Source organism: Chiroxiphia lanceolata, chromosome 3, assembly GCF_009829145.1.
Source record: "Chiroxiphia lanceolata isolate bChiLan1 chromosome 3, bChiLan1.pri, whole genome shotgun sequence".
Lineage (NCBI taxonomy): Eukaryota > Metazoa > Chordata > Aves > Passeriformes > Pipridae > Chiroxiphia > Chiroxiphia lanceolata.
The window spans coordinates 8,762,384-8,776,054 of record NC_045639.1 but is presented as its reverse complement, the minus strand read 5'-3'; the positions used below and the strand labels follow the sequence as shown (position 1 = coordinate 8,776,054).

Genomic DNA, 13,671 nt, shown 5'->3' with positions numbered 1-13,671 from the left:
CTGGTTCCGCTTCCGGGAGGGCGGGGCCGCGGGCGGGGGCGATGAGGCCTCACCGGGAGCGGGTGGGACGGGGACGAGTCACCGCCGCCGCCGCCACGGAGGGCGAGGACGATGCGGTCGCGGAGCAGCCGCTCGGGAGGCTGGAGGCAGTGGAGGGCGATGGCGACAGCGACGACGACGGTAGCCTCTCAGGGGACGAGGAGGCGGAGGCGGCGGGGCCCGGCGGGAGAGGTGAGAGGGGTCCCGGCGGCAGCGCCTCCGGTACGGGCGGCGGCCTCAGCGCGCATCGAGGGGGTCACGGCCGCCCGCTCAGTAGGAAACGAGTTGGCAAGTGGCTTGGTCACATTTCGTATTCCAAGTCCTGCATCCCTCCCTCACCTGCTCCGCTCAGAGGATGAGCTCGGGATCACAGCAGGGTGTGCGCTGGAGATGCGTGAGAGGTCCCTGGAACAAAAGCCGTGTAGGGGCCTCTTCCCCGTAGTCGCCTTCCCCGTATGTGGAATCACAGAACTATAGAGTGGTTTGGGTTGGAAGGGACCTTAAAGATCATCCACTTCCAACCCCCCTGTCGTGGGCAGGGACACCTTCTACTGTGGAAGATCTCACACATCTCCAGGACAATTGTTCTTTGCAAATTCAGAAGCGGAGGAGCTCCTCACCAGGACAGGTGGAGTGGGAGAACCAGGTGGTGCATGGCTGTGGGCACGGCATGGGCTGAGGTTCAGGGTGTGCAGGTGGTGGTTCTCATCCACCAGCGGTGAGCACAATGTGGTTTCCTCATCTCAAAATGATCCAGGTGAGAACGAAAACCTTATGAAAAGTACAGCAAAGGCACTTAAAACTGAGGTGTCAAACACATGGCGTGATACAGGTGTGAGGAGTCACTGATTGCCTTGTGAAAGGGGTCTCCGTGGTGTGTCTGAGTGGGGCCATGGGGGAGGCACATCTCCTCTAAAGGTGGACTTTTGGGACTGGCAAGGTGCCCCACTATCTGTTTTAGTCATTTTGGTTTCCTCTGGTGAGGAAATGGTGAGCTTTAGCAAAGCTCAGAGAGAGGACCACTGACAGGCACCCTTTGCTTTCCACAGCTGGATGTGAATGGGAACAGTAGTTTTACTTTTGCCGTCTGTTGGAGGCCTCTGTAATCTTATGTCTGGAGCAGGAGTTATATTTTAGTCCAACACTAATTTTGTTTCAGCAGGGAACAATTGGGCAGATATCAGCCATTTCTTAGGCCATCTGTTCTTGCTCTGATGTGCTCAGCAGGTCGTATAGCCCTCTACAGGCTGAGAAAGGCATAAGGTGTCCATGTGTCACAGGAGTCTGTGGGAGGATAGGAAACACGAGGAGGCTGCGCTCCTGAGCAGGAAATGTCCCTGTTATCAGTAGGTAACAGTAGCGTATCAAGAGGTGCAAAAAAGAGGAAATAATCCACAAAATAATGGATGAAGGGAAAAAATGGTAGGAGGGGAAAAATGAAATTGACTACAGAGACAGAACAGAAAAGGTAAGTTATATTCTAGGGGGAAAAATGAATGAAAAAATGGGGGAATTAGGGCCTCAAGAAAGAATGCAAGAAACAAGGGAAATAAACTAATCCTGTCTTTTTAACTGGGGCCTTTTCACACACACAGTTGCCAATTCTGCTGCCTAGCAGTGAACATCTGCTAGGACCATTCACTTCTACCCCAAAACATGTTTATTATGTCCAGTGATGTTTTGATGAATGTGAGTGGCTAATTCAATCTCCTACAAATGGGGTGTATTTCTTGGACTGATACTACTGTGTGGAAATCATCCCCATTAGGTTTTGGGTAGTCAAGTCTGGTCACCTGTACCAGTATTGAAATATTTTATCAGTGGAAGCTCTGCATGCCTTTGCTTTTTTTGGTTTATACAAATCTCTTTCTAATCCTTTGTATCTTTTACTTGGTGTCTTTGTCTTGTTTTTAGTGACATCTTGTAAGTCTTTGCTATTTAAACAGTATTGTTTTGGAATTGCAGCTAAGTGGAGTATTGTAGTGCAAGTGATGGTGTCTTGTCTGTCTTCAACCTCTGTTAAGAGTATCTTCCACATCATTATGGTCTTAAGCTCTGCCAGGGGAGGTTTAGGTTAGATATTAGGGAGAAATTCTTTACTGAGAGGGTAATCAGGCATTGGAACAGGCTGCCCAGGGAAGTGGTGGATTCTCCGTCCCTGGAGGATTTTAAGATGAGACTGGATGTGGCACTTAGTGCCTTGGTCTAGTAACCATGGTGGTAGTGGATCAAAGGTTGGACTTGATGATCTCAGAGGTCCTTTCCAACCCAGCTGATTCTATGATTCTTCCTTTCCTTTAATGCTTTCTTTGCCCTTTTCACTGGTCCTTGTTCAGTGTCTTTCATTTGTGTGCCCAGTGATGCTTTGAGTGATACTTAAATATTGCCGTATGTAGAGGTTAATTGCTTTGTCCTCCAGTAACTCGTATAATTAGCGCAGATTTTTCCTGAATTTGAGCAGTGTGGTGGCAGATTCTCTTGTCCACTAATTTGTTGGTTTTCTTGTGTCTCTGTGAACCCCAATAGCGAGATTAATGTAAATTGCTGAGCTGCATGGCACTCTGCTCATGCCTGAGTGCAGGCACAGCTCATTGGTCTGAAGGGGATTTCACATTCTGGGCAGGCAGAAAGTGACTGTACATGAGTGACAAGGGAAAAGGTGGAGACCAGAAAGGGCAATGGTGCTGTCATCGCTAAGAAGGCAGGGGCAAGGGTGTTTGCAGGAGTCCAAGCAAGAGAGGATGTCAACTTGCAGTAAGATAAGGGGGAAGGGTGTTTTGGGGAAGTAGTGTAACAAAATCATTCTGTATTCACATTCCTTTTGTCCCTTGTGTGGCAGACTGGCTGTACAGTGTTCCCTTAGCCTACTTCAGAGGACTAAGGACATCGACAGAGCAGAGCTCATGAGTGTTCAGAACAAGCAAAAAGAAAACATTTCCTGAGGCAACACATGGCTGTGCCCATTAGGTTTTCTGAATGATGAGAGTAGTTTCTGAAACAGAAGGTCTTAGTTATTGCCAGGATGAGAATGACTGGGATAATAAATAGTAAGTCCATGCTCTGAGCCAATGTGACTGACCTCATGTTGCTTCCTGAATTTGGCAAAGCACACAGAAACCTTGCTCTTGGGGCAGTGTTTTGGGTTTGCGTGGCAAGGGTTTGGTAGCGAGTGGGCTACAAGGATGCCAGAAGCTTCTCACATGTCCCATTAGCTCAGCTGTGGCCGGGGGCTTTTATAAGCAACAGCAGTAGCACCTCTGTGGTAACATCTAAGAAGGGGAAAAGCCCTGCTGCTGATCAGCAACTGGTAGAAAGGAGTGAGAATATGTGAGAGAAAGAGCCCTGCAAACACCAAAATCAGTGAAGAAGGAGAGGGAGGAGGTGCTTCAGGCAGCTGGGCAGAGATACCCCTGCAGCCTGTGGTGCAGCCCATGGTGAGGCAGCTGTGCCTCTGCAGCCCATGGAGGACCCCACACTGAAGTGAGTGAATGTGCCACCATGAGAAGCTGGAGCAGGTTTGCTGGCAGGACTTGTGACCCCATGGGGGACCCACGCTGGAGCAGCCTGTTCCTGAAGGACTCCACTCTGTGGAAAGGGACCCACACTGGAGCAGTTCGTGAAGAACTGCGTCCCAGTCTGTTTGTTTTGCTCGTGTGACAGTAATTGGTGAGTGATCTCTCCTGGCTTTATGTCAACCCATGAGCCTTTGTTGTATTTTCTCTTCCCTATCTAGCAGAGGACAGGAGTGATAGAGCAGCTTGGTGGGCACTTGGCACCCAGCCAAGGCCAATGTACCACAGACAGGATGTGATTGTTCCTGCTGGGCCACGGTTGGGGTGTTCTGTGACAAATGCATTAGTATCACAGAGGCTTAGAAAGGCCATGTGCCTGTCACTGCTCAGAGGTGTTGAGCAGGCAAACACCACTCAAGTCAATTTGCCAAGACTTTACCTTTTAGAAGTGAGCCAGTACAAACCCCTTCTTGCCCCTACGAGAGAACAGAATGAGCGTATCCAAGTGCTGACTTAAAAAGTGTTTCAGTTGTTAGTTCTGAACACCCAGCGGTGTAAATCCAGAAAGAATCATTTTTACATTCTGTTATAAGAAGTGTTAAAGGTTACTGACACTGAGGGATATTAAAGAAACTTATCAACAGACAATTCCAGCAGAATATTGTGCATTCATTACCACCATGGGTAGAATTAGTTTTGCTGTTTCCTGTGCTGTCAGCAGTCAGAGAAGAGAAGGAACATTTTAGGAAACACAGGATGTAAATAATGTTCCGGGGAGCTCCCAGCAAGGTTAATATATGAAACTGCTTTTTGGTGTTGTGGGGTTTTTTCTTCCCCAGTGAATCAGGCTATAAACTGTTTCTGTTGGCAGTGAGTGATGAAGATTGAATGTGTAGATTTCAGTAGTTCACAGGCCCCTGGTGTGTTGAGGAAGGTCTACTGTGGGAGCTGCTCCACCGCTGACTGAGCAGAGCAATGGCAGATGTGCAGTGGGGAGTTTGTCTCCAAATCTTAACAGACTGAATAACCCATGTGGTTTTCTTTCACCTCTTGGCTGGTTTTGTGCTGTGAAAGGTGTGATGATGCCCATTTAAAGGCAATGGAACAACAGTCTGTTGAAGTGGGAGAGTCGGGACTGAGAGGTGGCCAGAATTTGAAATGCAGCCGAAGTATAACCCAGTGCAGAGCTCATACTGCTCTTTGTACCAGGTAGAACCTTTGTACTGCTCTTTTCCGTGCTATTGAGTGGAGAGAGAAGCAAAGACACATTGGGGTGAGGGGGAGACTATTCCAGTGGTAAAGACTGAAGTGATTAATGAGAGAGGAATCAAAGGCTGAGACGCAGAGGCTTCTTTCTGCCACGCAGTTGTACAGGGATGACACTACTGTGCTTGTGTCACTGTCTCAGGCTCTGAGACATCCTTGTTGGTGGAATTTGGGATTGAGAAGTGCCTTGAGAAGCTGTTCAGTTTAGGTGTGTCCTGTGCTCTCTTCCAGATCAGTCTGACATGTCTTTTGAGGAACTACTGCAGATGCAGAGCGATGCAAGAACAAGAGTGTGCAAACAGATGACCAGTGGAAAGAAAACTTCAAAACCTACCAAAGCTATGGTGAAGCAGCAACAAGGCAAAAAGGGGTAAGAGGCATTTTTGTGATCGGAAAAATATGCATGTGTGCTCTCTGCCTCCAGAAATTACACTGGGAACTCCTCACAGTGCTGGTGTTGCCTTGGAGCTGGCATAGATCTCCTTTAATGTACTAGACAATAATGCCTGTTACTATAGTGTTTCATTTAGGAATGGTCTGGTGCTGTTTTCAGAGCTCTTAATGTCCTATCCTGTTCAAATCCCCAGCAGCCACCTGTTACTTGATAGTTAAATTGGCACTCAATGCCTTTATACCCTCTGTGTTAAAGCACTTGTAACCCTCAGCATGGTGTGCTTTTCAAACTGTATGATAGTGTCCACTGTGACCTGAATTAATTACCCTGCTGGTTTCTAAACCCCTTCCAACTTATCAGCATCTTCTGCCTGGCTCCACTGGCTGGAGTTACAGTCACAGGCAATTTCATTCATCCTGCTGTTGACTTATCTGTGGCTTGTCTGTGTGCATTTTCCTTTTTTCCCCTCTCTACAGAGGGAGAACATCACAGACTTTTTCCTGTATTTGGCACAACAAAAACTATCAGATCTTTTTACAGTTCTCCACAGACCCCCACTAGTAACAGCAATACTCTTATCCTTTATTTGCAATACTTAGCTAATTTTCAGTCCTCAGAGTTGCATCCAAGTGATTTGAACAGGCTTCCTCTGTTACACTAGTGCTCCCTAATTTGTTTCTGAATCTCTGCTTAATACATGTTTCTCCTGCCATAAACAGTTGATTAGAATAATGTTTCTGCTTTTCCTTTTACCCAGGGTTCTGGGGGATTTTGTGTAGTGCAGCATCTTCACACAGTGTCTCTAATTTCTGCCACACAGTTTGCATAATTCTGCTTTTATTTAATTCCCCTAATCCTTTAAGCGATGTATTGCTGTTAAATCCCACATGGTGTTTCTCTTGTGTTTTTGTTATGGAAGTGAGTTTCTTAAAGAAAGGATATCAAGGAAATCCCCTGGCACTGAGCTGGCTTCAGCAGTGCTGTATCAAGGTGACTCCGGAGCATTGTACTCTGGGTGTAGCCAGATCAGCGGACACGAAATACACTGAATGCTGCTCTAAGAGGGATTTGGAAAACTTACTCCTGGGCGGTTATGTTCCTGCCCCAATGTTACTTGTGGCTGACTGTGGGTGCAATGCCCACGCTGTGGGTGCTCTCAGCAGGTTTTTCATGTTTCTGGTACCTTACCTGACAAATCACAGGATGCAGCATCCAAGTAATACAGGGAGAGTAATACCCTGTTCTGCCACCTTATACCGTCCCCCTCATATACCTGAAGCATCAAGCTCTAAGGCCTGTGTTGCAAGGAAAACTTTTTCCCTTAATTGATTGTCACTGTAATCCTCACGATCCTGATTCATTGTGAAGTCTCTTTTGGGATATGTACCACACGCTGTGCAGCCCGTTATCCTGAGGCTGACCTTTTCCTTACTGGTGTTACAGTGTGCTTTCTTGCTGAGCCTGGCCTGTCTTCATAACTTCCAGGTCAGTGCAGAAATTCCCTCCTTTGGCATCCATGAGTGCTGAGGGAGCTGGCAGATGTTATCACTCACCCACTCTCCATCATCTTTGAAAGGGCATGGAGAGCAGGAGAGGTGCAAGCGGTCTGAAGGAAAGCCAGTGTCAGAAAGGGCAAGAAGGGAGGACTCGGAAAACTACAGACCAGTAAGCCTCACCTCCATCCTTGGAAACGTGATGGAGAGTCTCATTCTGGAGGTCATCTCTAAGCATGTGGAAGGTTTCTGGGAGTAGTCTGTATGAAATCACCAAGGGGAAATCTTGCTTGTCCAATCTAATATCCTTCTGTGATGGCATGACTGGCTGGGTGGCTGAGGTGAGAGCAGTGGATGTTGTCTACCTTGACTTCAGCAAGACTTTTGACACTGTCTTCCCTAACATCCTCATAGGCAAGCTCAGGAAGTGTGGATTAGATGAGTGGATGGTGAGGTGGATTGACAACCAGCTGAATGGCAGAGCTCAAGAGAGTCATGATCAGAGACGCAATAGACTAGTTGGAGGCCTGTCACTAGTGGTGTCCATGGGGGTCAGTATTGGGTCCAGCATTGTTCAACTTATTCATCAGTGACCTGGATGAAGGGAGGAGTGTCCCTCAGCAAGCTTGCTGACGACACAAAGCTGGGAGGAGTGGCTGGTACACCAGAGGGCTGTGCTGCCATTCTGCAAGAACTGGACAGGCCGGAGAGTCGGACAGAGAAGAACTGCCTGAAGTTCAACAAAGACAAGTGCAGGGTCCTGCACCTGGGGAGGAATAAGCCCAAGCACTAGTAGATGCTGGAGGCCGTCCTGCTGGAATGCCGCTCTGTGGAGAAGGAATGGGGGGTCCTGGTGGACAACAAGCTGTCCATGAGCCAGCAGTGTGCCCTTGTGACCAGCAAGGCCAATGGTATCCTGGGTGCATCAGGAAAAGCCTTGCCAGCAGGACAAAGGAGGTGGTCCTGCCCCGCTAGTCAGCCCTGGTCAGGCCACATTAGGAGTGCTGTGTCCAGTTCTGGGCTCCTCAGGACAGGGGAGACAACAGAGCTATTGGAGTGGGTCCAGCGGAGGGCAAAAAAAATGACTGGAGCATCTTTCTTTTGAGGACAGATTGAGGCAGATGGGCCTGTTCAGTCTCGAGAAGAGATGACTGAGAGGGGACCTTATCAATGTTAAGGTCAGGGGTCGAGGGGATGGGGCTAAGCTCTTTTCAGTGGTGCCCAGCAAGGGCAAGGGGTAACAGGCACAATTTGAAACATAGGGAGTTCCATGTATGAGGGAAAACTTTACTGTGAGAGTGGCTGAGCACTGGAACAGGCTACCCAGTAAGGTTGTGGAGTCTCTGTCTCTGGAGATATTCAAAATCCACCTGGACGCAATCCTGTGTAACCTTGTCTAGGTTAACCTGCTTTAGTAGAGTGGTGGTCTCTAGGTGATCACCAAAGGTCCCTTCCACCCCCAACTATTCTGTGACTATGAGAGAAATAATCGAGTACAGCACATTTACTGATGCAGGTGGTAGGTTTTCACTTGATACAGTGGGGCTGTTACAAGTTCTGTGTAGGGTTGTTTTAACTACACATTTATACATTTGGTTGCCTTAGCCTTCTGTGGCTCAACTGAGTCACCTCTTTGCTCTCTGCAGGTACAGGGAGGATTGAATTGGGAGAGTCTGTTGTGCAGTAATGTTCTTCTGAGAGTTTGACTAACTCCCGAAATATTAGCCTGGGCCTCATTCTGACATCTGCTCCTCTTAAATACATTTCTCTCTTTTTCAGGCCATTGGAGATGTCTGCCAAGAAGCCTGTGCCTTTTCTGCGACAAGTCGTCTCCGTTAGAAAGAAGGTGGGTGCTCCCCCTCCCCAGTTCAGGAGCTGACTTCCCATAGCAATGCTCGTAATTGGGCTGCTGCAGATGGCACAGGCTGTTTCTAGAGAACAGGGCTGGACTACTGGTGAGTGCAGACAGTGATAGTGTTTCCCTGGGGAGAAGAAGGGATGGGTGCAGGAGCAGCTGCAGGTTAACTTCACTGTTTGTGTCCGAAGTGTTTCTAGAAGATGTAATGACTCCCACCAATGACAATTTCACTGCAAGCCACAGTCACTGTTCAGTACTAATCCCAGAAGTTCAAATGTCCATCTACTTTCTAATCTGAATGTAACTTTGACTTGTTATTGCTGGATCATCTGAATATGTTGATTTCTGCAGTTAGAGATCTCTTTTTATCTCTCCCTTTTTTATGACCTGACCCAGTTAATCTGTGAAAATCTAGATAGGTTTGAGTTCCCAAATCCATCACCTTGACAACACATATTAAGTAAGCTCTTGGTCTGGGAGTTGCAAGTGTTTGGAGGTAGCACTCCTGCTCCTGTTCCTTGAATTGGATACTCCTGGGTGTAGACTTGCATATGGAAATGTCTGTTGTTTGGTAGACTGGATGCAGGCTTGACTTTGTGAGGGACTGCCACCTTAATCATCGCAGTCAGTCTTTGCCAAATGCAGATGTTTCAATGGTGGGTGTGTAATATTGCTGGTGAAAAAAATGGCAAGGTCTGATTTGTGAAAGGAGAGTAAGCAGGCTATTAATAGGATAATCCTGGCTACAGCTCTTGCCTTTGCCTTCCTTGCCATCAGGTCCACAGAGACCCTCGATTTGATGACTTGTCTGGAGAGTATAAGCCTGAAATATTTATGAAGACATACAGCTTCCTGGACAGCATCAAGAAGCAGGAGAAGGAGGTGATGCTCTGTGCCTGTCCTTGTCTGGAAGAACCTTGCTTGGCAGGGGCTACTTCTTCCAAGGCTTTTCACAGTGGAGGTGACAGACAGGCAGTCATGCCGCTTTCTGCTCTCTTCTAGATGGTTCAGAAGCAGCTGAAGAAATGCCGGAACATGGAGCAGAAGGAGAAACTTCAGCAGCTTCTGAACCGTATGGTGAGTTCAGCACAGCATCCCTCTGTGAGGCACGGGAAGAGAGGATGTGTGACCTGAGGTCTGCCTCGATGCTGACACAGGCCATCTTTTTTGTACAGACACAGCAAGAACAGGCACAGAAAAAACAGCAGAAGCTGAGGGAGAGAGAGCTGTCTTTGAAGAGACAACAGAGGGAATTGGCCAAACAGGGAAAGAAACCCTTTTTCCTAAAGAAATGTAAGTATTCAGTGTGAACATGCTGCAGGAAGACCTAGAGGGAGTACTGCTGTCAGGAATTCAAGCACTTGAAGTGAGGTGTCCATACTATTCCACAGAGCCATGGAGGGATTTTTCTAGTACTGGTGCTCAATGGGCAAGCTAAGCCTGGGAGCCAGGGAGGGAGAGCTGAGGACGGGCTAGTCTGTAGATGTGTTTTGGGCTTCGGTTTAAAACTGTGCTTCCCTCTCCTCTACAGCTGAGAAGCGGAAATTGGAGCTAGCTGAGAAGTATGCAGAGCTGAAGAGGAGTGGAAAGCTGGAGAGCTTCCTGAACAAGAAGAGGAAGAGAAATGCCATCAAAGACAAGCGCCGTCTACCCTCACAGAAGAACTTGTGATGTTGGACAGATGTGCTGTTGTCTGGCACTGGGACTCATTCTGCCTTGGCCAGACCTGGAAGATGGCTATCCTTCTTCCCAATATCTGCCTTCCACTGCACAGTGGTGCTGTAAGGCAGTAGAACAGAGGCTGAACTGAAGGAAATAGTGGGGTTTTTGTAGCTGAAATATCCTCTTGTGGTTTAGACCATGGGTGGTGACAAGTGTGTCATGCAGATGCTTACAGTGTTGACAGCTGTTTTTGTCCTTGCACCTGCTCATTTCTAACTCTAGCAAGGAAAGCATGAGTCCTGCCCTGCATTGCTGGCTCTACTCCAGGTTTTCTCAGACTTCCACTGAGGTGGAAAAAGACCTGTTCAAAGCAGGGCTGGCACTGACTTCAGACCAGGTTGCCATGGGATGCATTGGTGGGGTCTGTTAATGTCCCAGGATAGATGCCACCACCTCTCCTGGCCTCTGCTCTACTGCTTCAGGTTCTCAAGATGGAACTTTTTGTTCCCTCATCCAGGAAATCTGCCTGGTGCTATCCATATCATTGTCTTGTTCTCATTGAAGTGCCTGGCTGTCTTTCAGTAGCCTTGTCACAGGTCTGAGGGGTGGGTGGAGAAGAGGGGCTGTAAGGTCTCTGCAAAGTCTGTTCTTCTTAAGGGTCAATAAACCCTGTTCCCTCAGTCTTTCCTTGCAGTGCTTCAGCCTCTGATGACTTTCACATACTGGAGTCAGCCCAGACAACCATCTGTCTTTTGGTGGCCCAGCCTGGATGCAGTATCTGGATGTAGCGTCACAAGGGCTGAGTAAAGGGAAGAGGATCACACTGCTCTGCATGGGCTGCACCTAGTGATGCAGACCCAGCTGTGGCTGGCCTTCCTCTCTCACAGGGCATGCTGCTGACTGCTCAGCTACTGCCGCTCCTCATCTCTCCTTCAGAGCAGCTTGGCCTCTCTCCTTGGCTTCTCATCGTTACACAAGGCTGTTAGTGCTTCTGGGAAGCTGATCCTGTATGAATAAAATACTGGTTTTCCTTTATTCCCAGTGTCGTTGCTGTTACAGTCAAAAGTGTTTGAACTTAGGGGAGTTAATGCCTCTCTCCAATATTATGTTTGAACACCAGCTCTCGTTTCTACTTACTGTGGTTACCCCTGTCTGCTGTGGTTGTGCTGATAAGAGGGTGACTTGGATGATCCCTGTCTTACAGGTTGGAGCTAGTGCTGGGAGAGTGCCTTGGCTCTGCAGAACAGGACATTGCCTGGGCACAGCTGTGCTGTGTGCAGGTGGGCCACAGTTGTGTGGGGCCAGGGGACAGGCATTGCTATAAGCAAAACATGGAACAATGAGCAGCTCATTGGCCTGACGGTGTTGCTAAAGCACCTGCCTCCACTGCAGTTCCTGTGGGTGATGCTGTGCTGACAGGTCTTAGTGTAAATGGGGGAAGGCAGTAGAAATGGGATGTGCCAGCTTGGCTAGAGACTTGCTGCCGCAGCCTTGCTGAGGGGCCATGTGGCATTCCTCAGCATTTCTGAGTACGTGTCCCCATGTAGGGCGCTTGTAGGTCCTGTACAGGAGGTGGCAAGTCTGGTGGACCCCCAAAGTGGTCTTGCTTTCCCCTCTTGCCCCTCTGGAGCCAAAGGGCATCTTCTTGCTGAGGCCTGTACGCCTTACTTTGCTTACAAAGCAAAGGGGTGGAGCTTTAGTGTTGAATATTCAATATACTCGCGTCACAGCGAGCGAGCGTGGTTTCCACCATAAACACGCCGAGACAGTTGCTAAGTTCAGATGGTCCTACGTCGGAAGCAGGAGTAAGGGCTGTGGTGGCGCGCTCCAGAGGAGAAAGGGTGCAGGTCTAGGATCCCAGAGACCGTATGGCTGCTCGGTGCCACCGGGAATGCCGTCTGCTTCTCCTCCACAGGGAGGGAAAGGCACCGTCCCGACGGGTCTGGAGTCGCTCCGGAGCTATTTTCGCAGCCACCGAGATACCCTGCAGCCTGCCGCCACCTGGGTACATCCCGGCTGTGGAGAGAGGATGTAAGATCGGGGGTACCAAGACTGTGTGGCTGCTCAGTACAGAGAGAAGCCACCGCGGCTACTGAAAGCGGAGTTTCTGCACCTTCAAAAGGAGGGGGGCGGCCCTGGACCGCACGCCGCTCCCGGGGTTTGCGCAATCCCTTAGCGGATCGCCGCTTCCCGCTTTTGAAAGCCGCCGACGCGTTTTTGCCGCCGACGCGTTTTTGCCACCGCCGCTTTTTCCAGGCGCACAGCAGGGAACTAAGACCCCCCTGCGCCCACGTCACCGCTACGCCGGGACCCACGCCAGCATCTCGGCAGCGTAACTCCTTCCAGACTAAATCGTCTTCCAGGTTTCTGTTTTGTTCGTGTTTCCCCCGTGGTTTTTGCCTGGCTGGGGAGGGCGTCGGGCCGCGGGGATTCGTTTGCCACATTGTTTTCTTTGTTCCCCTGGACCACGTGGGGCCGGCGCAGTGGGAACGGGAACCATTTCTTTTGGTTTTGCCCTAGGTGTGTGGGAGGAACGTAACAATTTTTTACCTTTGTTGGTTTTGTGGGTAAACCATTCTTTTTCCTCTGTATTGCTGTGTTATTTTTGAGTTTCACCTCAGTAAAATTGTGAGACTAACGTTTTTTAACCTCTCGCAGTCTTTTTTTGTTTTCCCCCTCCACCAAAGGAAGGGGTGGCTTGAGGAGTCTTAACTTTTTTTCTCCCCGCTGAGTTTTTAAAACCAGCACAGCCTGCAAGGAGAGCATCCTCGCTGGGATGTCACCTGCTTCTGCTCAGTATGTTAGTAGTGAGGAGTGAGCCTGCTGGCCTCTGTACGTGCCAGCTCCTGGGCCCAGCACCCCGCGGCAGGGGAAGTCCTTGGGCGTTGCCCAACTCAGCCAGTAGTGAGGTGTCACTGGGTATTTGGGCAGGCGGCAGCATGGCAACACCAGCTCCAAGAGGAGATGCTTCCACCATCTCCATGGAGCCTCCTACTGCCAGGAAGCTGCTCTTTCCTGTAGCCTCCCAGCCTCAAGCAGTTGGGTTATTTTCCTTGTTTCTAAGGTGATTTGGGCAGTGTGTCCCTTCCAGACCTGCACTGGTGTCCCTGCAGGTGAAGCGTGGGGACTTGCTATGGGTGTCCCTGAGCATGGCTGGTACCAGTTGATGTAACTGCAGCTGTGCACAGGCAGTGGTGACTGACAAAGCCACCACACCTACCCCACCAGTGACACCCTCAGAGCCCACCTGACTCTCACAAGGACCCGCCTCTCCTCTCCCAGATGTTCAGACCCAGGTATCTGGGATGCTCTCCCCAGGCCTAGGCAGTCACTGAGCAAGCCTCTGCACATGCGCTGCAGGTGGACTTACAGGCACACAAGGGACACGCACACACAGGAGTGGTGGGGGGGATCTGCCTGCTGCCAGGGACACAGACAGGAGAAGGC

General features: G+C 49.5%; 1 protein-coding gene across 1 annotated transcript; it reads left to right on the top strand.

The window, feature by feature from the left end:
* Positions 1 to 14: 14 nt before the first annotated feature.
* Positions 15 to 11,259, top strand: RRP36 (ribosomal RNA processing 36). Its single transcript, XM_032684382.1, has 7 exons — positions 15 to 231; positions 5,049 to 5,187; positions 8,484 to 8,550; positions 9,340 to 9,444; positions 9,565 to 9,639; positions 9,738 to 9,855; positions 10,094 to 11,259. The coding sequence occupies exons 1-7, from the start codon at positions 42 to 44 to the stop codon at positions 10,231 to 10,233; spliced, it is 834 nt and encodes a 277-aa protein (XP_032540273.1). The 5' UTR covers positions 15 to 41; the 3' UTR covers positions 10,234 to 11,259.
* Positions 11,260 to 13,671: the final 2,412 nt, after the last annotated feature.